We start from the raw sequence: 26,713 nt of genomic DNA, 5'->3' as shown, positions 1-26,713 counted from the left end.
GCCTTTTTCCAAGACGTTTTACGAAATCAACATCAAAATCAGAAGGGGCAGGGAACCTGGGAGGTGGCAAAGGACACAGCCATGCACCCCTCCTGCACCTGGTTCTGGTGGGTGGATCCTGAGGGTCTGATAACAACAAAACACAGAGTAGATCTGATAAACCTGATGTCTGCCCACCCTTGAGCTGGATTATTTTGGCAGGGGGAGGGGGAGTGATCCATGGTATTAATGCATCCCCAGACATTTCTCTTGGTGCCTGTCAAGCTCCATGCCCACCTGATTTTAATTTTATTTCTTAAGGGTTTAAAAAACAAACAAACATTGTTCACTTCATTTTTTTAAACTGGGAGGGAGCCACGCTGCACAACAAGGACCCGTCCTGCAGCACTGTCTTCATCTGGATTCAAAAGCGGTTTCTGAGCTTTGGGGCTCAGTTGCTCCTCTGCCCTCCACACTTCTGTCCTTCGTCTTGGGCAAGCCCCTCTCACCTGTTCGCCTTCTGGAAAAAGGGTCTCCTGTGCAGTCTTGTCCCCATGCGAATTCTTTTGTGATTGGGCAGGCGCCCCCCTCAGCCATTTTGTGAGCGTGCCCATGGCTCACTCAACCCCAACATGTGCCCACTGATGCAAGAACACTGGGGGCACCAGCCCCAAATATCACAGACCAAAGCCAACTGGGGAATATGTCTGTTCCCCAACAAATTACTGAGCGTGAAAGAAGTGTAATCAAAGGACTGTAACTCACACAGCTCAACCATCCAGCTGCTAACATCCTCCATGGTTGCTTTCACTCGAGTTTCATCTGCCGGGAGTAGAATGCGACACCGGGGATGAAAGATGTAGGAGGGATCAACTGTTTCAAGCTTGATCTTCGTGCTTAGTTGCTGCAGCACCCACAGGAAGTTAAGCATAAACCCATCTGTAGACACTAACCGGTCATCTGTCTGCAAGTCCAAGAAAGCAACACCAATGCTATCACAATACAACCAGGCACTCAAACAACGGGCAGCTTCACACCTGGAACAGGACCCAGAAATCTACCTCTCTACTTCGACTCTCTTCCACATCTGTTGCTTTCCAGATGTTTTGGACTTCAGGTCCCATCAGCTCAGCCAGCATGGCCAGAGTTGCAGTGCACATAATCTGAAAAGCACCAGGCTGGGGAATGCTGGTTCAGACTCTCCCACTGAGACTTACAGGATGTTGCTGGGTTTCATGTTGGCCTGCAGAAAGTTGGCCAGCCACGTCTCACAACCTCCAGTCACACGCATCGCACTGGCTAGCCTCTTCCCTCTTCCCACTGCGCACGCCCGCCTAACCTTCCTTCAGAATACAGTGGAGGTGTAGGAAAGAGGGGAGCTGGATGGCTTGAGAAAAGCAGCTTTGGCAAGAGAAGTCAACAAAGAGCTTCTCTGGCACCAAGGAGCGAGGGAAGCAGGGAGAGGTGTGACAAAGTACAGAAACAAGAACGAAGAGGGGTATCAAGGTGGCAGGGCCGACAAAAGGACACAAGGAAATGTTTTTGGGGTGCCAGGGCCGACAGTTTAAAAGGACTAGAACTAGACCCTTGACCGAAGGAAGTCGGTGCACAGCCGTCAGCAGAATGTGATGGCAGGAGAGGGGGAGAGTTTAGGATTCTCGGCTGGCTGAAGAGGGGGAACGATGGAAACGCAGAGCGGGTGCCGCTTCACCTGCATCTGTGCCTTCTTCATGTTGGCGTTGACCACGGCTGCCATGTAGCTGAGAGCGGCCTCCCTGGTTTCCCCGTTGAGCAGAATGCTGTGCAGGATCTTGAACAGCTCTTGCTGGAAAGGGGACACGAAGCAAAGGCATCCGGAACAGAACAGTTACCGCTGAGAACGTCATGTTCCACCAGTCAAGGAAAACAGCGGCTGGACTTCTTCCTGCAGCAGGGCTGAATTTGGTTTTGAAGCAGGATATTTTTTTTGGGGGGGGGTGCATTTTGCAAGTGGGTGGGGCCCAAGCCAAGGTTCTTCACATTTTTTACCTCGAGGCTCTTACAGTTGACTAAGCCTCCAAATAGGCATTTCAACCTTTCTGAACAGGGAAACATCATACAAGAGCTGGGAAATCACTGAATGATTGGAGGCTGGCGGGGGTGGGAGGGGTGTGACCACCTGGGGGATCAGAGACAGGCCAGATTTGGCCCACAAGCCTATACCAGTGCAGCCCTGCCTGAAAGCCTCACCGACTAAGCTCTTTGCTCTTTATTCTCTGGCATTCTTACTACTTTTTCAATCCCTCACAAATTAGATTTTTACACAACTAAAGCCGACTTTTAACCATCTAAACCAGTTGCATTAATGCCGACTTTCCCCAACCTCATGTCTTGCACAGCTGAAGGACTACAACTCCAGTCAGCCTCTGCCATCGGGGATGCTGGGCAGTGCAGCCCAAAAGCAAATTTCAAGGCACAACAGGTCAGAAGGAAGGACGGATTAGCATGTGTTAATAAGAACGAATGTCCCTAATCAACCAGGCAACACTGGCTGAAATGCAAGCTTTCAAAAACTGCCGATGGCAGGCACCACTCTCAGGGGAAAGGTGCCAAATGGTAATGTTTTCTCCCAAACTACAGATGTGGTGAACTACAACTCCCATCACTCTCAGCGGCATGGCCCAGTGGCTGGATGAGGGCTGCTCCAAAGCAGCATGACTTTCTCCTCCAAAAAGCATCTGTTCCATACATATGCCAGTAATCCCTCGGTTGAAACTGAGATTTTCCCGACTGGACCAGCAGGCCTGGAGAGCATCCTTCAGCCAAGATGCTAAGCACAGCAGCACCTACCCGGGCAGATTCCAAGTAATGCTGCAAAGACTGGCTAACCACTCGGGTGTTTTCCAGGGTAATTGCAGGTCCAGAGAAATATTTTTCCACGACTCTAGGCTGCGAGGAGGAACAAAAGAAAGCTCCGTGAGCGACAGTGAAGAGGACACGCTCAAACTGCACCCTTAAATGTTGCCATAATCACTGCAATCCCCCCCCACCCCCGTAGCAGATCCCAAGTGTGTTCACCAACACAAAGAGGCGGGGCATCCCTGGATTAAGGGGAATTGTAGGAATAAGGATTGGGAAAGGCCTTCCAGGTAAACAACACCAATCAGACAGGGCGGCTGTTCACTTTGCGAAACAGGCAGCAGCTTCGTGGGCACTTTTTGCTCTCTGTTTTTTGGCCTCACTGCCTCTTGCTCCACACTTACATCATCTTCAGCGAAGACGGAGAGACTGAAGAAAGCCCCAAGGTAAGAGAATCTTTGTAGTTCTCGACCCATACCGGGGCTCAGGGACTTTGGCAGCCACAAAGGCAAAGACACAACCTGGGGAAGCAAGAGGGCGACAGGAAAATGAGCCATGCGGGCAGCGGGTGCGTTGAATTGCTCTTCTGCCCAGGCTGGCAGGATGCCAGCACCGCAGGGCGGGAGGGAATAAAGGGCCGGTGCACAAATACAAAGAACAGGTCGCGTGACGGGAAGGGTTGGCACTTACCAAGCTACACACGGGATGCGATTTCCCAAACTTGATTTCACACAGCTCACCTAAAGCCTGCGTGGAAACACAAAGAGGAATGCCTGGCTCAGGTATGCATTTCTAGGCCGCTGCCTGGTCAGCTCATGAAGGAGGTCCGCCTCGAATGGAGCGCTCTTGAAAGAATGGCAGCCATCTGGGGAATGGGCACGCCCCCGTGGCAGCCATTTCGTGCGAGTGCCCATGGATTCGAAAAGGCTGAAGGCCCCGGAAAGGCGGCTTCCTTGAAAGAAGGCCCACTGCATTTCGGAAGCCAGTGGCGCAAGCCCTTTCTGCCTTTGGTGCCCAGAGGAGCGGTCAGCAAACACTGAACTGGCCATTTGAGAGCCGGGGATGGCAATGAATGTTCTTGTTGTCCTCCAGACACCAAAGCCTTTGTCTTACAATCGAGAGCCAAAAGTCACTGGATGACTGTCGAGAACCCGGAACAAAAAGAACCTTCTCTCCATCCTCAAAGGGCTCAGGCAGAATGAAAGAAAAGAAGCTACAAAGAGAGGGTTGTGGGTGACGTACAGCACAACAGATCTCCTGGCTTGTTTGTGGCAAGAATGAGGCCGCCCCGTCCCTCCCTTGCGCCAACTCTCCACAACATTCACATTCTACGGTCCTGGGGAAAAAAACCCTTCCGATGGTAAGATGCAACATTTGCACAACACTTGCAGGTGTACAAAGTGCACAACAGTCATTATCCAGTGGTCGTCCTTACAACCACCTTGTAAGGTAAGAACAACCTAGGGGCTTATGGCATCGTAAGGACTGACCAACTCGTTCTGACATAAGCCTTTGTGGGCACTGCCCACTCCATCAGATGGAAAGCAAGCAAGTCTTATTATTCCTCATACTGCAGAGGGTGAGAGACGCTTAGAGGAACTGGCTTGCCTACGGCCACCTCCTGAGTTCATACTGAAGCAACATTCAGACTAGAGACTTCCTGATTCATCTCTGGTACAACATATTGTGCATATCATTCTGTATTATTAACAATAATGAAGATTATTATTTTACCTCCTTTGGGCATATGCAAGACCATTCATGTGAGATCAATACATTAAAATGTATTTTACTGCTGCCTTCAAGAAGGAACATGACACAAAACTCATGAGAGAAACAGCTGCAGGTAAAGCAAAGTAGCAGATACATAAAAAAAAAAAAACTTCTGCCTTGAAAAGCAGTCTAGAAATACCTACAATAAAAGGGTGGGGAACCCTGGCTAAATTATCTTCACTGGACTCCTTAAAGCATCCCTCTGCTGGCCCAGCCCCCAAAGCTGTGTTACCATAAACGTGGAACAACTCAGCTCAAGAAGCAGGCGGGAACCGCCGTGAAATTAACCCACAGGTATCAAGAGCCTGCTAATTTTATTAGACGTATATGCTGCCTTTTTTCTCTTGAACTCAGAGCAGCTTACATCATTCTCTTCCCCATGCTCTCAGTCTTATCCCCACAACAAAACCCTGTGAGGTAGGCTGGGGGCTGAGAGCCAGTGGCTGGCCCAAAGTCCCCCAGTGGGCTCCATGGCCGAGCGGGGACTAGAACCCGGATCGTCTGAGTCCCAGTCCCATGCTCTTCACCACGACACCACACTGGCAGAGCTTAGCATGGGTAGGTCTCTGCTGCTCTCAGTTCGGCTCCGATCACATCTATGTTTCCTCTCAAGCCTCACAACTCGACTCTTCTGTAAACTCCATGCTACTAAACTTGCAGGGGTAGCTTTCCCTGGAGGTAAAGCATATGGAGGTTGGAGTCTCATCTGTGCAGCATGCAGACAAAGGCAGATGTGATCAGTTCTTCCTGGAAAGACATCCCCGCACACAGAAAGCTAGCGTGCCAGAGAGAGAGCTGTGCTAGAATCCATTTGCTGGGTCTCTATGTTCAGTGTTTCCCCTGCCCTCCTGGGTATGGAGAAGCATTTTATCATCCACAGGTCTCCTCAGTGAAAAAGAGGCCGCCATTGACTAACGGCATCTCGCCCAGGATCAAACTTGGGTTATTATGCAAGTGGAAATTAAGGAACGCTACTCACCATAAGAGGGTATTTAAAGTTGTCACTATCAAGGGAACATTCTTTTGAAGCGAGAGCCAGGCCTTGTAAAATGGGGATAAATATCTGTTTAAAGAAGAACAAAGGTGAGCAAAAGAAATCATGCTTCTCTGACCTTCTAATGTAGGAGGCAGACTTTAAAAGGCCACTTTGTATTAAGCCTCAGTTCATGTATGACCTCCCTAGGACCAAAGTTATACACGTCCTGCATGCTAATGCAATTCCATTTCACAGAATCATAGAACAGGGGCCAAGAAGGCCATCAGGCCCAACCCCCCGCTGTTGCAAGTCACCACCCGACGCCGTCGCACTAGGATAACCGTCCAGTTTCACCTTGAATGCCTCTAGTGTGGAAGAGCCCACAACCTCTCTTGGCAACTGATCTTGTGGCCTCTTTTTTTTGGGGAGGGGGCGCAGATAAAAGCAAGAGCATAATTTGAGTCCGAAGCGTCCAAGAGGGATAACACAGAACAAGAGCCTCGCAGTGTTCCTGCCTTCAAACCCCTGTGCACCAAGGAGAAGCCTCTTACCTGTTTGAACACCTCTTCATCCTGGTGGGTCGTCCTCACCAGTTCTTGGATGAAGCCGAACGGGAGATTCCTACAGAGCATGTACGGGACCAGCAACGACTGCTGCTGCGGAGACCTGCGAGCACAGAGAGAGAGAGACCTCATGACGAAGGGCACATTCAGGGAAGGGGGGGGGAAGGGGGCTATGGTGGCTGAGAGAGGAGGGGGAAAGAACGGGTGGAGCCAGGGCACAGATGCATGTTATGTATTTTACCTAAAGGACTTCCAGGCTGCCTTTCACGGCAGCCCTGAGGAGGTGCGGGACAAGAAGCCGCGCATAGGAACATTCATAACGAACAACAACAATAGGTAATAAAGGAGCGAACGTTCCACAAAAGCCCTGGATCGCACGTCATGGGCTAATGCATCTTTGGGGAGCGCATCAAGACTGCAAGCTTGCATGAGAGTGACATGCTTGCGGTTTTAAGCTGAGAAGGAATAGGAGAAGATGCTCGAGTAAGTTCAAAGTGCAGTTGCTAAAATTACTTTGACTGGAGAGCGGAAGCCCTAACAACTGAGCCCGTTTACAGCTCACTTCAGGGTTAAAGCGCAGGCCACCCAGCTTTCTTCCATGGCTGCATCATGCCCCTGACTCACCTAGGCTGAGTTAGGGATCCTTGAAGCACCAAAGCTGCATGGGAAATGCACTGAGAGCGGATGTTGCTCAGTAACTGACTCACCACCGGCTGGCTACACATCTAAGAGAGTATCAAGCAACAAAAGAAAGAACAGGAGCAGACCAAAATGTGTCAATCGAAGCAGCCATAGAAGAGCAGGTCTGATATAAGCATCACAAATCAGCACATTTCCCCCGAATCTTTGAGTTCTCTGGTCAAGCACAAAGCAGGTAGGGCTGGAAAAACTGCTGCCTGGAACCTGAAGAACCGCTGCCTATCTGCATGGATGATACTGAGCTAGCTGGATCCAGCAACCAATTTGGGATGGTGGCAGCTTCTGCTGTCCCTAGTCCTTCATTCTCCTCCCTTTCTCTGGTCCCTCGTTTGTGGGCAACTCTGTGGGTGTGTCCTATTTCACCCGTTTTCTAATATGACCCTGAGCGACAGTGACTTGCATGAAGTCAGGATGCAGGCCAGACCAGCATTTGGATCCCACTCTCCCCAGCTCCCCATGCCTTCCACCAGGGCACACCAGCTTAGCCATGGACCCCCCAGCCAAGCCTGAACAAACTGCTGTTAACCTCCAACCCACCATCTGTAAAATGGGGATCATCCAATACAATCATGCCTGACCTTCCAGGAGCACATAATGTGTCGAAGCAGGCATATCAGCAATTAAATGAATTTTGTTCATTTATTATTCAGTTCGGGGCATTTATTTGATACATTCTGTCAATGGACTCCTGGGTCCTAAAATCGCGAGAACACACAATGGTCCACTGGGCTGAGAGGAGAGCTCGTCTCCTGGGACAATTTCCCGAGCAGAGGGGTTTGCGTCCTGTTCACAGTCGAAGGCACGATCCAATGTATGTTCCAAACCAAAGAGGCCCTGCAGTTCCCAGCAATCCCCAGCCTGCTGGGAGGGGCAGGAATGACCAGATACAGGATCATTCCCCAAAGCAGCTTCTTCCAGTTTGGTTCCCCTCCAGGTACAATTCCCATGAGTCCCAATGGCCTGCAGACAGATGATGGGAACTGCAACCCAAGGAAAGGAGGAGCAGATGGAGCAGTCTAAGACTGGAAAGCAATGCTATTGGCCAGTGATTCTGGGGTGCTGTCGGTCCAGCCTACAGGTGGGCAAAAGGGAGATGCCCGTATGTTTTGGTCTTCAACTCTCAGTGGTCTGTTAACATAGCCGAAGGTCAAGAAAGCTGGGAGAGCCACCTGAAAATTTCCCTTCAGCCTGGCTTGGCTCGCTCATCTCGAGTCAACACAGAGCTTTCTATGCAGTTCTTTCCCTGGGAAACAAGCGTGATTTGAGTGGCATCTCCACCCCATTGTTCTCCTCACATGAAAATGCCTTCCCTGTGGGGCACCGGGGCCCTTCTCTCCCTCCACGACATACCTTTGGCGCTTTCCTCTCCTCTATCCCCACTCTGTCGAAACATTCAATGAGGTAGTTCAGCATCTCTGTTTCCTTGCACGTCTCGATGCTGAAATGGTCGCTGCACGAGTCCGAAATGCTGGCCCCTCCAGAGCCGCCGCCGCTTGGGGAAAGAAAGGGTAACAAGAGAAGGGGGTGAAATCCAGAGCCAGGGCTGCGGGGAGGGTGGCAGCCCACACAGGGAAGGCCATGCTTGTGCACCGTGAGCGAGGAGGATGCGTTGCAGGAGGCAGGGGGTTCCACTGGTTAACACGAATGACAGTTGCGTCCAAGAGGGCCAGACCTCTCAACAGGAAGGGGTGGAAGAGCAGCAAGAATGGCTATGAATCAGTCTTGAATGTGCTGATGCCGGGACCTCTTGATCCCGAGGGTCAGGTTCGACTCCAGAAGTGGTCTTGGGGGCTGCATTCCGCTGGTGGGTCACACCGACATTAAAGGGTAGTAAAAGCAACAGAAGGGATGAAGCCAAAACTACCCTCATACTGCAGGTTAAAGCTCTTACTGCCAGTATCCAATCCTTGGTAAGAGGGGTTTCGGTTTTTTTAATGGGGGTGGGGGAGGGGAGCCAGGAAAAAACCCCAAATCATCAGGGGAAAGGGGGTAAGGAGAAGAGGACAAAGCCATCTGGGAAGCCACAGAAAGCCTGATTGGGAGTCCAGGAAGGCTGGGGCTTCTCCATCCATTTTATGACCTCCAATGCACAGATGTCAGGAAAACCTGAAGACGGGATAGTATGCTGGGAACGCCAAGGAGCTGGCGCCCTGCAAGCCAGGAAAAGTCTTGTGCATCTGAAGCACCCAAAACAGAAGAAGCCCAAGTGCAAACCAAAAAAAAGACTCCTATGTCGTCTGCCTCGAGACAGAGAGACCTCCCTGGTCTGCAGGGAGCAAATACTGCAAATGCCGTGTGTGTCAGCAATGCAAGAAATTACACAAGCCCAAAGGCTAAAAGGCAACATTGCATTTAGTCAAACTGATTAGGGAGTCAGAAGACTGATGCCAAATGTACCACCTATGGTCTCCAAAAGGCAGTTTAATCACGTAACATTTGCTTTACTGACAAATGCGTTGTGAAGTTACCTATTTAAGATTCAGAAGACGTTACCACTGTGGCCCAGCAGAAGCAACCCTAGGACAACGGCCTGCTTGTTCATTACTGCCGAACTAGGTTCTGTGCTCTCAGCCAGTTCTATCTTTATATTTTACTTCCATCTTGGGTATGAATCTGTGTTGCTCGTAATCCTAAGCACCCCCCTGGAAGGAAACCAAGTGAACCTTTTTTGAAAATAAAAATGCCAGTGCTCGCATTCCAGAGATACTTGGGTTTGTGAAGCAACGCGGATGAACATCTTCTGATTTAGTCTCCTCAGCACCTTTTCAAGCAGCACTTCTGGCTAAGCAACCTCTCCAGTTGTTAAACTTGCATGGCCAGATATCACGGATACTTCCTTGAAGTCAACACTCTGGAAAGTGCTGGCTAAGTGGGACTCGTGATGTTTGTTTACACCCGTGCCATTAATAGTTTCCAATTGCTTGCTTCCGACTCTGAGAAAATCTGCATGCTGGTGCAAGAACAAACCAGCTGAGCGACTGCTAATGTTGCGTGTGCAGTGGCAGGGCCTATGGTCACACTAAAGCGCAGAGCAGATGCCGCCTTTCTCCAGTGGGCATCTCCCAAAACGGGAGTTAATCTGAGGCAGAAACAAGCTCCCGTTGGAATGGGACAAAATTCCCGACTCTTCTTCACATGATCGGCAAAGAGCCGTCACTGGAGCTGCCCCACCAGTTCACAAGCTTGGGTTCACAGCCAAGTTTACACAGGCTCCTGCTTACACAAAGCCTCACACACTTTCCGGCCGCTGTTTAGCAGGGGCGCTGGACCTCTCGGGGGCTGCACTGCAGCTTACACAGAAGAGGCAGGGCCAAAATGCAATGAATGCCAGCGTATCTGAGAGCGAGGCTTACAGCCAGTAGTCAAGCCTTAGGAACCTGCCGGATGGAAGGGAAGTGGGGAAACCATCCAATGGAAACGGGGGGCTCCCAGGGACTGCCTGCAGCTCTGTACCCCTTTTTAGAGGAGCATCTAACACTGTTTACGCTGGATCGAGTGAGCGCACTGCGACTGTTCAGAACATGCCAGAGCAAACAGGGATCCTGCAGAGGGTTCTAGGAGCAGGACTCTCCCCCTCTATGACTCTCTGTCGAAAGCTACGGGTTAAAGTGCCTGTTCAAAATGGCTTTCCTCCACCTCTTTCACTTGCTATCAGGCAGTCTTATACCAAAGCACAGGAAGAGCGTAAACAGGTTTAACGAGGATAACAGTTAACGTGTGGGCAAAGACACAATGGTTTTTCATTTTGTTTTTAAGTGTTACTGTGTCAATGCAATCAGATGCGGGTTTTGAGAGGGGGACAGGGAAAGCAGAACACTAGATGCAAACATGTGTTAGGAGCAACGACAGAGGTAAAGCCACACGCTTCGTGGAATACCTGGTCCCAAACTGGACACAAGAAAAGTCATCCTCCTCCTCCTCTTCTTCATCAGTACTGTCGCCAGACACATCAGAAACAGCAAGGAAGAGGGAGAAAGGGTTGTCGTACATACTATCATGACAAAAGCAAATATGGAGTGAGTATGAGAAGGGCAGGAGAAAGGCCAAAAGAGTGACGGGAGAACAGCGAATTCTTGGTTTGGCCAACATAATCCTCACAGAGTCCATGCAGCAAATCAAGTCGCAGCCACACTCGTTAAAAGCCACAACACGGTTAAAGTGCTCCATCGCAAGGCAAAATGCTGCAAAGAATCCAGACGTCCGAGGGACCAAAGTTTTCACTCCAGACTAATGAAAGCAGAGCAGAGCAGACTGCTCTGTCCCTCCCTCCCTCCCTCTCTCAGTCATGTCTTCCGCAAGGAGATTCACCTAGTGCCTTCCTTACATTCTTTTTGGTGCCAGGTAAAGACCTTCCTTTAAAAAAAAAAAAAAATTACTAGATAACGCCATTTGATCTTTGTTTTGTATTTTGCCCATCTTTTATGGATATTGTACATTTAATATGTTGTAGTTGGTTTTTATTGTGTTTGATCTTGTGATTATGAGCTGCCCAGAGGTGCTGCAGCAGAATCGGGCAGCATACCAATGTTTTAAATAAATAAACGTGTTTTCAGGAGGCTATCTTTGCGCAGAATTATAGTAGTAACTTACTGCAAGTGTGTTTTAAACCAGAGTTCCTACAAGAGAATCGAGGCAGCAAATCCCAGAAGCTGTGCGATCTTCTGATTGCCTGATTTAACTGCCTTGCACTGGGCCAGGCCTTGGGTCCATCCAGCCTGGTGCTACCTATTCAAACCGTTGGGTCACCCCAACATCTCTCGCAGGTCTCTTTGTGGGAAGGGATTGTCTCCCTGTGAAAAGCACGGCTCTACCACAGAGAACGGCCTTCCTCCAGGAAAGACACAGCTGCCTTTTTCCAAATAAGACCCGCCGACCCTGGTCTGCACCATTATTTTGGACCCCAAGGGCCACGTCAAACGGAGTCGGCAGGGCCGAGTGAGGAGCACACACAGACACAGGGCCAGGGTGGTGGGGGGGTGTCTTTTGCCAGCACTAGTGCTAAGCACTGGAATGCCCTGCTTGCCTCCAGCCTCGCATCAGAACTGGACCACCGCAGCAGCAGCCCAAAGCAAACGGCCCCTTGCTCGTCACTGCCATGTCCCTTGCAGGTAGGAACAGCGGGGGGACATGACCACCGTGAAAGGGGAGGAGGCATCAAGCCTCCCTGAAAAGAAGAATAGAATCAGAGAAACCCACACTGGATTTTAAGTGCACCTAAGGAGTTTGGCGTCTATGAATGAAACGGATTAGCGACACTGATTTAAAAAAAAAGCCACACACATACCGCCCAATGTCGAATTAATTTCGACGCAGGCAAGCTCTTCCATCAATGGCTAGCTCAGTAGGGAAGTGGCTTCATAGCACAGCCCCATCGAGCCCACGTGGCACCATACACAAGATCACAGCTCAAGTAGCCCTTGTTCTAAGGGCCAGTGCGGTGTAGTAGCTACAGTGCTGACAGGGACTTGGGAAATCTGGCTTCTAGCCCCACTCAGCTATGAAGCTCCCTGGGAGATTTTGGGCCAGTCACTGACTCTCAGCCTCACCACCTACCTAACAGGTAGGTTGTTGGTGAGGATAAAAATAAAGAGGATTCCATCATCTGGATTTGGTTCCTTGGAGGAAACAAAAGCCTTGCCTATTGGGTAGGGAATATTGGTAGTTTCAAGACCTTTTTCCCACCAGAAATTGCTTAGGGCAGTGCCCCTATTCAATTGCTGCATTCCTATACCATTCAACAGTCAAAGCTCTCCGGGCAGTTCACAAATTGAAGTAAAAAATACTGGATAAAGCCTTTAAACCAGGATAAACCACACAACTTCTCATCTTTTTCCTGTATACAGCAAGCTGGTCCACTCACGTCTCTTTCTCTAGCACAGTTTTGGCCCCTACTGCTTCCCCTATGCTGCCCTGCAAGATGCCCCTGGTATTACTGCACCTGATGCCCAGAAGTGGAGTAGTTCAACAGGCCTTGCTTGCAATCAGTGTATTAACTTGGCTGAAGCATGAGTCAGAAACCCAACCAGAAGAAAAGTAGTATCACAAAGGAGTTAGTTAGACAAGAGCGACACTCAAGTTCTTCAAAAGCAAACCACATCACTGCAACCCTGAGGAGCACACGCTCAAGTGCAAACTCGCCACGTTGCAAAACAAAGTGTACCTAGAGGGTGTCCTGCTGAGGACAGAGGAGTGTCTCCCAAGAGCAGTGAACAGAGGCAGGGCTATGGCTACAGGTCTAAGTCTGGACACACTGGCCCGGGCACCTGGAGGACTGGCACTCACGACTGGAGGGGTCAGAGAGCGGGAGACGACGGAGGTGCCCGCTGAGGGTGAGGCGGGAGGAGCCGGAAAGTGAGAGACCGTGTATGGGCGGTACCTCGGGGAGGAGGGCTGAGGGCCCAGCGGACCTGCTGCTGTGACAAGAGGGCTGACAGAAAGGGAAGGGGCAGGGGTGGGGGTGACCGGGCTGGCAGAAGAGGTGAGGAAAGAACCGGCCAAGGGAGCGTGGCTTGAGGAAGTGAAAGTTGGTGCCGGGCTGGTTCCGTAGAGACTGCCATCATCGGAAAAGGAGAGAGAGGAAAGAGAAAGGAGGGGAGGAGACAAAGTGGCAACTGAGAATACAGCAAGAGGTGCGAGAAAGATGCAAAAATAGACCGGGCCGCTTAGCACTGCACTTCCTAAGTTCAGCCTCGTCCAAGCAGGCGCCCTCCAGCTGTGTGGCACCACAAGTCCCAGGATCCTCTGCCCAGCCTCTCGGGAAAGAGTCCAACCCTGAATGTCACACTAGGTCGACATCATCTGCCTCAGAGGAGGAATGGCCACCATTTGCACGTATTTCCTGTGAAACAGACTGCCTGGCATCCCAGAAGTGTCTGCTCTTACTCAACAGCAGGGGGAGTTGGACCCACAAAGTCGTGGCTTTCGTCACTGAAGAGGAAAGCCACAGCCAAGGACGACAACTGCAGAGAAGACCAGCTGAGAGGTCAGGCGCCTGGGCCCCCCGAGGCCCCTCCACGTGCCCCCTTCCTCCTCCACTCCACCTTGCCACAGCTTTTGGGGAGGGAAGGTCAGCTCAGCAGATGTGCCCCCTGCTTTCCCACCGCCATGTGAACATGGAGTGCGCATTAAGGTTGGTTCGTAAATCAGCGCCAGGCGGCCAAGCTTACCTTGATAAGGAACTAGAGCCAAACGAGCCAACGTTGCAGAAAACAGGGCTTGTGCCCGGATTAGAGCCGGTGCTCAGACCCAGATTTCTATCCGGCGACCGGGCAGCGGCTGCGATGGGCTGCGATGTCGCTGTCAAACTGGCAAAGGGGTTTTCTTCCCTGGACTTGGTTGACATCATCAGAACTTCCATCAGGATCTGCCCGATCAAGTCCTTAAAGTCTGAAAACACTTTTGAGGGCAAAGGACAAGAGAGAGACCATGGGGTGAGCTACGAGTCTGGCCCGCAAAAGTGGTGCCCCCCACAAGTGAGGCTATGAGGTTGTCACCCCAGGATTGCGATTGACCGATTGACTGATTACCCACTTCTTTACCAAGAAAAATGGCTTCCGAGGCAACTTACAAGTACGACTAAAGCTTGATTACAAAAACAATAAATGCGCTAGACACAACGTACATGAAATGAGAACAGAATAAAGCCCGAAAGCCTTGCCCATGTGCCAGAGGCCTGCCTGAACGGAAAGCCTGCTGGTGGAAGGACCACCCTGGAGAAGCAGGCCCTTGGCTTGGAGGAGTGGCCACGAAGGCCTTCTTTGGCGTCACCACCCAAAGCAGCTTTCACAAAAGAAGGGCCACACAACCAAGCACCCTGTGGCGGCCTATAGATCTACATCCCAGGGGAATGTGTCCCGGTAAGATTCATGGACGCTGCCCCACGCTGGAAAGCAGATGCTGCAAAGGATCTGAAGGCGCAGGCAAAGCGTGTTAGTTTGCCAGCAGAACAGACTGAATGCCACCCTTTGCCGAGTCACCACAAGTGGGCGCTGAGCCGCCCCCAGGAGCCCATCCCTTCCCCATGCAGGCCTCGTGGTGCCCACACGGCCACCATCTGCGGATGACAAGCGCCTCTGGGGGCTCCGCCGAGGGAAGCCAAGCACAGCAGTCAGATGGGAATTCGCTGCCTTCTGGCACCAGCCCACTCCCGGCAGGAATCTCCCACGAGAAGATCTACAGTCTTCTCTCGCCTTGAGTTTGGCTCAGAAGGGGTGCGGGGAGAATGACCAGAGCTGAGCAGAGGGTCGCCAAGTTTGCTGCTTCCAGCATGTCCCCTGTGACCCTTTGGGGGCTCCGTAGAGGCTTCAAAATGTCCTCCCCCCCCCACCAGTGCTGGGGCTGTAGCCTACCGGAGGGGGTCTGGAGACACCCCAAAGCTGGCCAAGCCGGAGTTGAAGGATCCCAGGGAGCAAGATTTGGAGGAGAGTTCGGAAGTGCCAGCGCTGCCCCGCTAGTTGGCCTAACAGGCTGAGCTGTGATTACAACTGTATGAAAAATTGTTTCAGTCCTGTACCCACTTCGCACATCCCAGAAATTAGTGTGAACCTAAGCACAATCTCTAACTGAGGTCTTTCCTTTTCCAAGCTTGCAATGTTAAACAAAAGCAAAAAACTGTTTCGAATATAGGTAGACATGAAATACGCACATGCAGAATGTACTGATCAGAATTCTACTGACTGGCACATCCCACTTGTGATATATCATGTGCAAGACAGAGAAACACACCCAGAGAATAAGCAGGTGCAGATAGAGAACTTTTAATTTGGGGAAGAATCAAGACTCAGGAATGTGCAAGAAATAACCAGCACTTCCATTTCGGTAGGCATGTTGTGCTATTTTTCTGAGAGGTTTTTTCTTCTTCTGTCTTTGCTGTTTTTACTGGGTCCTGTTCACTTCTCGAGAACATCTAACCTCCTTTGATCTTTTGACACTGGAAACTGTTGTATACATGCATTTTGCCTAGGAAAGCAGGATATAGATTTTAATCATGCTAAATGTATTTCTTCATGTATTTGGAAAATGAGAGCTACACTCATTGCCCATTGGAATTTTCTGTTAGAGTTGGACTATAAATAATCTATACCTAAGAGGGATGAGAAAGCATTTTTTTAAATCAAAGGTGGAGTTGCTATTGACTCATCTAAAGAGCACCAAGTCAGATGGCCTGGATTCAGCAGCCTTAACAATGCATTGGGGGGGAGCCCAAGGTACTTACCATCTTTTGGGTTCTGCTTAAATTGGTCAGAAAGTGAAGTCAGGAAGATGACATCTCTGTCTCGGTCCTTCCAGGAGACCCGAAAGATCTTGCTGACTAGTTGCAAGGCTTGCTCCTCTGATATTTCTGATCCTGAGGGGGGCTCCTTTACCAGAGAAAAAAGAAGGGGAATAGTCATTTCAAAGTGCAATGAAAGGCCAGGTGCTCAAGTGAGTGTATTTCCCCAGCCTAGTGCATTTCAGATGCTAGGTTACAGCTCTGACAATTTCTGACCTCTGGCCATCCTGTCTGGGGCCGGTAGAAGCTGAAATCTAAGACATCTGGAAGGAACCAAGATGGAGAAGATCAAAGTACAGAAATAACACGGGCTCTGCAACCCGTCTAACCACTATTTTTACAGATGGAGGGATCTCACCCAGCCCCACCAGTTCAACGCACGTACAAGGGTACCGAGTCTGATCTTTCTTTAGGATTGCAAATAAGAGTCAAAAGGAATGTTCCTATTATGGACTAGCAAATCAAAAGCAGGTTGACATATTGTTATGTGACATCCATTTTCAACCAAAGCATCAAACTGCCAAGAGTAAAACAGAATGGCAGGGCATAACTATTTCAGGATTTTATCTCAACAAATCAGCCTGATTATTATTTTTTAAAGTTTTACAGTTATGATGCTAAAAATATCTTACATATACTCAATAGAGCAGATGGCTCAGTCCAAATCTATTTATGAATTAATTATCACACCCTATCTAGGTTTTCTTATATTTATATGGATCAAGTGCTCTTTAACAGAGCAAAGACTAGCTTTTTATTTAATGTTTTTGACTAGGTGTTTACAAATTACTTTCGGAGAAGACCACAAACGGTACCCACGGCAATCCAGTTTTTTCTGGCTTGCTTGAAGTCAGAGAGACACGTTCTCCAAAGGCCCAGGTTCCCTCGCCATACCAACATATCCATGTCCTGCTACCCCCTTCCCCGTGCCATGCACCATTTTGTACCTGTTTATCACTTATATGATCAACCTGCCCAGTCACAGAATCAGAGAGTTAGAAAAAGCCTAGAAGGTCATCAGAAGACATTTTCCTGGTGGTTCTACATGGCCTGACTGGAGCTAACCAGGTAAAGGGGGTTCGGCTTGGCAGCCCCGTTTCTATCGCATTCCCTGCCTCTGGAGGTCAGAGAGGCACCAAAACTGTTTTGCGATTGGCACCTTCGCATCTTTGTTCTGGGAAGCCTTTCTTGCCGACCAGCCATGCTACTGATGTTTTTGCCATTTACCACCACTCCAGAATCAACCTGGATATGGAATGCCACACAGACACTGCTAATGCTTGTACTACAAATACTAGTGTAGTATTTGTAGTACACTAGTAGTACACTAGTGTACTACTAGTGTACTACGGATACTAGCATGTTATGTTCCTCAAGCCTCTGAAAACAGATTGAGTAAATCAAAAGAAATACGTAAATACCATGAGCTTTCAGACACGTACATGCATTGCCCCGTCAAAGATTAGGGTCAAGTACCCCCCCAAACCCACCCCCATGGCAGCTTATCCACCTTATCGGTGAGGCTCCGTTTCTCCCTTCGGTCATTTTCATCGACTTCCATGTTTTCAATTCCTGAATCGACATCCACCTGGGACATACTAGAAATAGAATAAAGGGCCCATTTATCTCCAGGTATTTCCAAAGGGTCTTACACCTGAAAGCTGATGACCAAAATGGACAGCTGCTATTAAGTGAAAGGAGCAGGAGGAGAAAGAGAGTGACGCACCGAGGAACAGCCGGAACCATTAAAAGGTTGCCATTAACAGTTAAGTGGTCAATAGCCTGACCTTCTGCAATCTATTGCTCATCCTGCTTGGCTTTTGAGAAAGCGCGCGCCATCTATGACCCAAGCCGAAAGCAGCCATATAGAGCGGATGTATAGGGAGCCCACAAGGAGCCATAACAACCTCTCCTGTTTGTGTTGGTGCCTTCACAGGATTGCAAAAGCAGAGCACACAACATGCATGCTGAGGGTGCATTTCGATTCTGCAGGCTTCTTTTAGAATGTCATGACTCTAAAATAGTAGTTTTTTATAGCCATGGAATGTACATAAGAGTCATAGAAAAATGAGACCATTTTAGAGTTGCCTGGAATGCAAAACTGAGATTTGCACGGGGTACCTCTCCCCCCACCCACATATTTTACCAGGTACATGTATTAATTCTGTCTATCTTTGAAACAAATGTATTCTTTCCCCACCTTTTATGCACATTTTTCAGAAGATTACATATTTTCATGTGCATTTTGTAAATGTGCCCATGTGGCCAAATGCTTTTGCGACTGCAAACCTTACAGTGAGCTTGGAAACCTATTGACTGTGTCTGCTGGTTCCAAGACTTTGCTCAATTCTGGGGGTGTGAACTAGTTAACTCCTGTTCAGAAACAAGCTGAAATTCACGTCCTCACACATCCCCAACTGGGGGGGTCAGGAAATAGCATCCCAATGGCAAAGCTGCCCCCAACAGACAATATGGCACATGACCTCCATTTACCAATGTGGAGATTGGAGGGGAGTTATCTGGTAGCTCTAACTAAATTTGCCAGGTTACTTTGAGGTAGGTAGACATGATCTCGGCTTATCAGCCCTGGGCTATTTTGGCACCCACTGATAAAACCAGTTGCTAATCAAAGCTTTTAGGAAGAAGCAACTCAAAACAGCCTAATGATTCAGGAAAAGCTACAAGAAAACAGAATTTCCTTACTAGCCTGCCTCCCTACCTATGTCTGGTATTTCAGGCCCCAAAATTACAAAGCTGCTTTACCTTCGTAAAGGTGCCCTGGCTTTATAAAAGAGATGGATTGACTCCACAAAGGAAGCCAGAGACTTGGATTTTGAACAGCCAAGCAAGGCTGTCATGGATGGGTCATTTTTATTTTTTATTTTTATTTATGTTTCGGTTTATATCCTGCCTTTTTCCTACAAAGGGCTCAAGGCAGCTTATATCGTTCTCCTCCTCCATTTTATCCCCACAACAACAACCCTGTGAGGTAGGTTGGGCTGAGCGTCTGTGACTGGCCCAAAGTCACCCAGTTGGCTCCATGGCCGAGCGGGGACTCGAACCCAGATCCTCTGAGTCCCAGTCCCGTGCTCTTAACCACTACGCCACACTGGCTCTCATTTTGGAAGGCTTTCACTCACAGGATGCCCGTTAAGTCAGAGGCAACGTGACAGCACACAGCAACAACAACCCTGCCTAATCGGCCAAAATCAGTTCTAACTCGTCATCAGCAGCCGGCAAAGCAGCTCCATTAAACCCACCGGCCAGGGCAGAAACGGCACACGCAGCTCCCGCGAAGGCAACACAAGCACAGAGAGGGAACCCAAAACCAGACCACCTTGCGCCAGAGAGCAGACGAAATCCTGTTTACCTTTTCTCACAAGAGACGCTATCAATATCCATACTCTGTGACCGGGAGAGAGATTGAGATTGTGTTTCGAGGCTGTTCGATGGAGAGCTGCTGAGCGAACTCACACCTTCGCTGCTCTGGCTTCGGTGGGCTACACCTTCCGGGAAGACATCAGAAAAATGGGGTTATTACATGTGTGGAATGTTAAGCACATCCTGAAACATACACACAAACACACATACCCCGAGGGAGGGAGAGGTGGGGGAGAGGGAGGGAGAGAAGACCCAGAACAAAATCTGAATCCCCCAACAGTAGTGCTCCCAGTCAGGGTTCCGGCCAGCTGTGTGTTTCCTTGAGATCGCTGCAAGCCAGCCTCCTCCCCACCTCCGGACCCTCCAGATGATGTGGACGACGACTGCCGGTGTTCTTGACTACTGGCTATCAGGTCCTTCAGGGACAGAAGGAGGGATCAGATCCTGACCTCTGCTTCCCAAGGTTGCAGTAGTGCCTATGGCTTTAGAGTGGGGACCCCCCACACATCCTGTGATCCCTGAACTATTGTTCTCTCAAGTAGGCAAGAAACTGAAAACGTCAGACATATCAGGGGACTCCAGTGACTTTAACATCAGGATTAGAAACTTTCCCTCTTCCTCCAGTGCACAAAAAAAAAAAAAAAATCCATGAATGATCGATCTGTAACTGTGAACAATCAATTGAAATTGAAAGAACCTGCTACCATCAGGCCAGCCCATAATAGTAATGCAAAGCACAGAAAAAGAAACATCAGCCTGCTGCCCCCTCCCAATCTACATGCTGCCTGCCAAGCAATGAAACATTTATATTATCCAGTTCTGGCAAAGTTCAGAAGACGACTCAGGAAGTTAGAACTGCGCCTAATCACTAGTTTAAATGACAATCTTCCCCCTCTCCGGGGGGCATGAACGATATTGTATTCGGCACTGGAGTAGGCCAGACAAACTGACTTCTCGAAGCAAACAGATAAGGGAGTGGTTGTACTTGTGTTACCTGAGCTGCTTCAAACACGAAAAGTAACTCTTTATTGTTATATTGCCCCTCAGTCACAAGGTCAATGATCAGAGTTTAACGGTGGCGGCAGCAAAGCAGTGCATTAACTAAACTGCACACGTGCAGATCAAGGGGGAAGGCAGGAGAGCAAAGGAAAATTAATAGGCATGGTACTGGTGTGCATTACATTATTTGACCTGCCCAGCACACACACTCTTGGACCAACGGCCCTGCTGGCTGGGACTGAGGGGACGTCTTGGCCTACAGATCTGGATGGCGCCAGGTTGGGGAAAGCGTAAGTAAACCATGCTTTACATTTCCACAAAGTAAAAGAGAACTCAGTATCTGGACTATTCCTAGCAAACTGAGATTCTAAATTAAGAATCCAAACAATGCATCCATGCACACCAGGGCTGAAGGTACCATTTGAAATCAGAGGGACCCCAACATTCATTTTATTATGTACATGGGATATTTCTTGCTGTTTCACACTGGCTTTAATCGGAGTGTTTTCAGGCTTTGATACTGGTTTTGCTTTTGTTTTATTACGTACGGTTTTCATTCATTGTTTTATTGATTGTATTTTATACTGTAAAAATTGTAAGTTGCCCAGAGAAGTTGGGCTATTGGGTAGTTTAAACCTGATGATTGAATTCAATTTCAGAGAAGTTCTTGGGAGCTGTGTTCTGGTGGCAGGCCAAAACTAAATAAAGATGGAACCAAAACACAAAAATTTTGTGGCATTTTGTATCTTAAGGCGTTTTCTGCCAGTAAGTAAGCCTTTGGAGGGTAATGCCACAAAAGGCAGGAAACCACCTAGAGGTAAAGGAACAGAGGCTGCAGTCCCGGAAGGGTTTGATTCAGTCCCGGGGTATAAGGTCCCTTATGCATGTGTGCGCAGGAGAGCGATACATTAAAAATTAGACCTGCTCACCTGACGCGCCTATCGGAGAGGTAGCAGGAGTCATGCTGTGAACATTTAGCCCAAGGCTGTGGGGTGCGCCAGGGGACGGTGCTGCCACAGGCGGTCCTGGTGGGTTCTCCCTTTGTGGAGATGTAAGTGGAGTGGAAGGCTGGGAAGATGGCCCACCAGCAAGCCGGGCAAGACGCCTTCGACGGATCTACAAAAAAGCAGATATTGAAATGGCACTTTGTTTTGCAATTTTAATCCTACAGACCATCAACAATAAAACAACGTCCAGGAAGAAGAACCATGAATTAAACAACACACTTAAGATACAGGAAAGGTTTATTCAGCTGAATCAGGCGCATGTCCTACATACCAGGGATGCTGATCTTCCATTACGAAGAAACCCTTGGAACCCTAGAACAACTCACGGGCTGCTTGTGAGTGGTTTGTTAACCGTGTCACCACCCACCCTGACCTGGTGCGTATGACCAGAGTTGTTGCTTGATAAATGTTTGAGGCTCTCCCCATCCAAAAATAACATGCTTCCATTCTGTCAATTTAGCAGACCTCTGAACATTGCAGTGATTTGCCACCTGGACTTCTATCCTTTCCATTCCAAGAGATTTCCAAAGAACATTTTCCCGGAAACTGATAGAGAACATGTGGAAAACAGAGTACAGTGTTCATTTCACTGCTCAGATGGGATACTATAATTAGAAATGGTGCAGGTTCTTCCAGTGTCCTTAAGCAGTAAGGTCAGCGTCATCCTCCCTTCCTCTCAATCTTAAGGAAGTCGTCTTCTCTGCCAGGTCCACAAAACCTGGATTTCGCAAGCTTGTTTACACAGAGCAGTGCTTCAGCTTTGCCAAGGCCATGCTATATACCAAAGCACAAGAATGAACTTTTTGAATATTTCATTTCCAATTCATGTTGGTTCAAATGCATCCTTCCTGGGAAAGGGCAATGCATTTTGATATGATGAGAGGAAAGAAAAGAAGCGCATCACTAACAGGTTGTTCAAGCATCCCACCTGTAAGGTATGGACACAAAGCCTGTGTTGGGCCAGAATGACACCCCGCCAGCCCTCTGGGGCTGGGCTGCCTGAGAATTTGGTATGTCACAGGTGCGACAGGTGGCTGCATCTGCCAGGAACCAATTTTGCTGAGTGCAGGCCTTCTGCCACTGGACAGGTGAAGCTGCCCAAAGCATCCTTTGTCTTCTTAAGCTGGACAGTCAAAGGACAGTGCTTTGCTTGTTCACCTGGCAGTGAAACTGTGGGTTACCCCTGGGTAAAGCAACAAAATCGTGGGTTGAAATGATGGGTGAATTAGGTTCCAAGCCTTTGTAGAGTAACAAACTGTAGGTTAAAAGAAGCACAGTTTGGCTTATGTGTGAACCAAGCAGCTGTCCAGTGGGATTTTTGCATGACACTACCGCCCACTCTGGGCTATTTAAAACAGAGTGAGGCTGCAGTGGGTGTGGGACATGCATGGCCACCTTTGGAATAGGTAGCCCCTGCCCAGGGGGTGCTCCGTCACCCAAATCTGGCAAATATTGATTATGCAAGGGAGGCTGTCCCTCACGCAACTCATGGTCTGCTTTGGGGACCACAGTTCATCATCCACATCCAGTCGATCTAATTTTACAGCCTTATTTTTCAGGGCTTGCACTTTAGGGCAAAGAAGGTAACCCGATGCCTTGCAGATGTTTTGGATTTACAACTTCCAGCAGACCCAGCCAACATGGCCAATGGTCAAGGAGGACAAGGGTCGCAGTCCAGTAGTGTTCAAATTACAACACTAGCAGCCCAGCCACTTTGGCTATAGCAAAGGTCCTTTTGCAGTTTTTAGAAAGCTACACGAGACCGTGATGTGGCTCAAAGCAGGAAGAAACACAACAGGGATCTCCTACCTCTTCCTCAGCAAGTCAAGCACAGCTTTCCAGATGAACATCTAAGCCAACTGCTGCCCCTTGCAAAAGATTCCAGGGGGCATTTCACGGTGAATGCACAGCTCACAGAGACCCTTCGGCACACAGAAATGCGCCCCAAAAGCCCATTCAAAACTTCCTAGCAACTGAGCATTTTAGAGGGCCGTTGGCTACCAGCAGGACAAACTATCCTTCAAAGAAGCCTGTCCACCACGCCTGATCTTCTCAGCAGGGAAGCCCCAATAAACCTTTAAAGTAGATGCAGGCAACCTGGCCACTTCAAGGTGGCCATGTAGGCTAGGGCTTATGGGAGTTCTATAGCCCAAAACATATGGCTGCACCAGGCCCTTTGCCCCTACTTTAAGGAATCCCAGTGTTCTCCCAAACAGACATAAACTCCTCCTTGCTCTCTTTCCTAATCCATAAGCTTTGGCCTGTGGAGATCAATGTTAAAATGATTTGACTTAAACCAGGCATTGAATGGAGCCATCAATGAAGCCTATTTAGGAAAGTACTGCATTTGCTCCTCCACTTCTTACATTCAGTATTTGAAATGGCCCTTTCGTGCCTACCTAAGAATGGCAGCTCTGGATTGGTTGCCAATTCCCTGGCTCTGCAAAAAGCTCTGGCGACAACTTTGCTCGGGTTTATTTCGCTGCAGTTGTGTGAGAGGCAAAGTTCCCATGCCTTCTGCAGTAAGAAGTCAATGTCCTTTTAAAATGGTTCTTTCTAATGCAGCGCTGAAAATGTGTGTGCACTGCTTGTGTGATTCAAGTCTGAAGGCAACCACCTTTCCGAAACTAAGCTGCTCTGCTCACAAGCAGATAAGACACTCCCTGGAAAACTTACTAGCACTGCCCTGAGGGTCAGAAGAAATAAAGAATATGCATGAAACATACAGAATAATTCTGTTTTACATTTCTGCATCTGTGTCATAAAGAGCTGGGGAAATGTTTGCAAAGAGGTCCACAGGGCTTGTCTCTGTGCCACAGTCTTTCCCAACCTGGTTTCTTCTCGGTATGTTGGACGAGAGTTCCCAGCAGCTGGCTGGAAATTTTGGGAGGTGTAGGCCAAAGCATCCAGTAGGCACAACACTGAGGGACACCACAGTACACCAATCTAAGTCATTGGTAGCATAGTGCAAGCCCAAAGGGGATTTCATTATTATCCTCTTTAAAAAGATCTTCCTTCCCTAATCACTTGGGACGACTACATCCCTCTCACAAGCAAGCGTTTTTCCCCTCCCCAAGCCTGATGTCTTTGTACAAGCAAGAGGAAAAACTGACCCCTGACAGAGACAGAAAACAGAGTGAGATCTGACTCAAGTGACAGCAAAGTATTCCTGCAGAGCTGCAGTGTGGCTGGATTGTTTTGCAAGCAATGATATGTTTTTTTATTCTGGAGGGAGGAGCTTGAATAAACTTAATTAACACTTTAGTCAAGTCCTTGCCACAGATAACATTCTGTATGTTGTATAACCCAGCTTCATGACACAGCATTTTTGGTGCCAGTAATGTACATTAGCATCATATAATCCAGCTTCTAGGGAAGGAGCCAACCTCAAATCTTTCACAATTCCCCTCCTGGGACCCCACCCAGCAGCAAGCATAGCCCTACTCTTCCAGTTGCCACTAGCACACTTACCAAAAGTGAAGCCCCTCCCCGTTCCATCACCATCACTGCCTGACCAACTGCAACCCTTCCTGCCAAAGCCTTCGTAGCACCCTTCTTCCCCACAGCCTTTCCTTGTTGCAACATCAGAGGATTGCCAAATCGTTATACTGTCCCCGCACATCACCAGAACGCATCCTGATATTTTGGACTATATCAGATGACTTTGCATAAACATGTCACTTGTTGCAATACGATCTTCACAGAGGCCCGGAGTACGCAAGCGACACAGAAACGCACCACACTGCAAAGGGACCATAAAAGCAATCCACTCACGCTCACTGCTGTGAAAGTGCTCTGCGTACTGTGTTCTGTTAAAACTCCCAAAGCATTTTCTTTGCAAACACAAAACCAAGTACACTTCTTCATACCAAGAAACCCAGTTACTCAACTCAACTTTATATTATGCTTTTCTTTACAAATGACACATGATTTATATGCTGCCGGGTCACTTTGGTTTTGACAGGTTTGTAAGATGTTTCTTAACTTTTGTATGTTTATACCCTGCGGTTACTCCTCTTGGAATGGACCATGGCATGGTCCTCCTGCCCTCTTTTTATCTGTACAACAACCCTATGGGGTAGATTAAGCTGAGTCGGCGGCTGAGCCTAGTGAAGGGTGGAACCCAGAACTCCCCAGTTCCAGTTCTAGAATTTAACTGCTCACTGCACTCAATCTCAGCGTAATTTCCACAAGAATGTAGTAATATCTGGTACGAGGGCCAGCAATCATACAAGTGACTAAGAGCACACGGGCACCCTTGCCAGATCAGACCAAATGCTCATCTATCCCAGCAACCTATTGCTCACAGCGGCAAATAAAATACTCGCAAAGAGAGAGGCCAGCAAGAGAACTCTCCAGCTTCAGCTCCTCACAAACCAGTAGGCGTAGTGCCCCCGGCACCCACTGCTGGCTATACATGAATGTGCCCTCTATCCATTGGTTTAAACCCCTTGCAAAAGCCACCCAAGCTAAAAAGGCCCATCATGACGTCTCATAGTGGAGAATTCCACAGTGTAACGACGCATCTTTTTTGGCCTGCCCTGAAGTTGCTACTGCCGGGAAACACGGAAGCTGCTCTACAGCAATATGCTTCACACGATCACCATAGCACATCACGGACCAGGCGGCTTCTGTATATCCAGGCCATGCCTGTGGATTGTTACGCTACGCAAAGGCAGTGAGAGCAGAACACTGGCATGGTTGAGATCTCAACCTCAACACCACAGCATGGGTTGCGGGCGCTTTGCTAACCAGGTTTGCGTAACATGACAAGCCACGGTTGTAGTTTGAATATATAAATGAGCCTCCGATCGGCCCCACTAAACTTTGGGGCCTGATTAACCCGGCATGCTAGGAGTGCAAAGCGCGAACAGGCCCCATGCCTCCGACCACTGGTCCATCTAGCCGAGTACTGCCAACAGTGGCTCCTCACAAATTTATCCTTTTTGCAGGGGCAGCTCGAACAACTTTTTCATCAAGCTATTGACCAACACGAAGATTTCTTTAATGTAGAAGTTCTTCCAGCACTAGGGGCTTTTTTGAGAATTTAAAAGCTGTCCCTCCTTGGGTACTTGCTTCAGCCCCCCCGATCATTCTGGTTGCTATTTTCTGAAACATTTCTAGTTCTACAAAATATCCTTTGAGGTTTGGCTACCAAAAATACATACAGTATTACAGGGGTGGCGACACCACAGACTCATATACAGATATTATTATTATTATAACA

General features: G+C 48.8%; 1 protein-coding gene across 5 annotated transcripts in view; it reads right to left on the bottom strand.

Moving 5' to 3' along the window:
* UBE4B (ubiquitination factor E4B) overlaps positions 1 to 26,713 on the bottom strand; it is a 48,511-nt gene that overhangs the window by 16,687 nt on the left and 5,111 nt on the right. For 3 of the 5 annotated variants that reach the window (XM_044445361.1, XM_044445362.1, XM_044445363.1), the window contains 16 exons: positions 21,409 to 21,595; positions 19,470 to 19,605; positions 17,610 to 17,697; positions 16,043 to 16,187; positions 13,995 to 14,223; positions 12,989 to 13,378; positions 10,706 to 10,819; positions 8,179 to 8,320; positions 6,754 to 6,854; positions 6,118 to 6,232; positions 5,570 to 5,653; positions 3,508 to 3,564; positions 3,222 to 3,338; positions 2,809 to 2,907; positions 1,691 to 1,804; positions 745 to 943 (listed from right to left, as the gene is read on the bottom strand). In XM_044445361.1, coding sequence (XP_044301296.1) covers positions 745 to 943; positions 1,691 to 1,804; positions 2,809 to 2,907; positions 3,222 to 3,338; positions 3,508 to 3,564; positions 5,570 to 5,653; positions 6,118 to 6,232; positions 6,754 to 6,854; positions 8,179 to 8,320; positions 10,706 to 10,819; positions 12,989 to 13,378; positions 13,995 to 14,223; positions 16,043 to 16,187; positions 17,610 to 17,697; positions 19,470 to 19,605; positions 21,409 to 21,595 — 2,317 coding nt within the window. The remainder of the gene's footprint in view (positions 1 to 744; positions 944 to 1,690; positions 1,805 to 2,808; positions 2,908 to 3,221; positions 3,339 to 3,507; positions 3,565 to 5,569; positions 5,654 to 6,117; positions 6,233 to 6,753; positions 6,855 to 8,178; positions 8,321 to 10,705; positions 10,820 to 12,988; positions 13,379 to 13,994; positions 14,224 to 16,042; positions 16,188 to 17,609; positions 17,698 to 19,469; positions 19,606 to 21,408; positions 21,596 to 26,713) is intronic. The other 2 variants (XM_044445364.1, XM_044445365.1) reach the window with 2 other exon arrangements.

This window comes from Varanus komodoensis, unplaced genomic scaffold (assembly GCF_004798865.1).
Source record: "Varanus komodoensis strain SLA01 unplaced genomic scaffold, ASM479886v1 scaffold48, whole genome shotgun sequence".
Taxonomy (NCBI): domain Eukaryota; kingdom Metazoa; phylum Chordata; class Lepidosauria; order Squamata; family Varanidae; genus Varanus; species Varanus komodoensis.
This window is presented reverse-complemented; position numbering and strand designations above follow the sequence as displayed.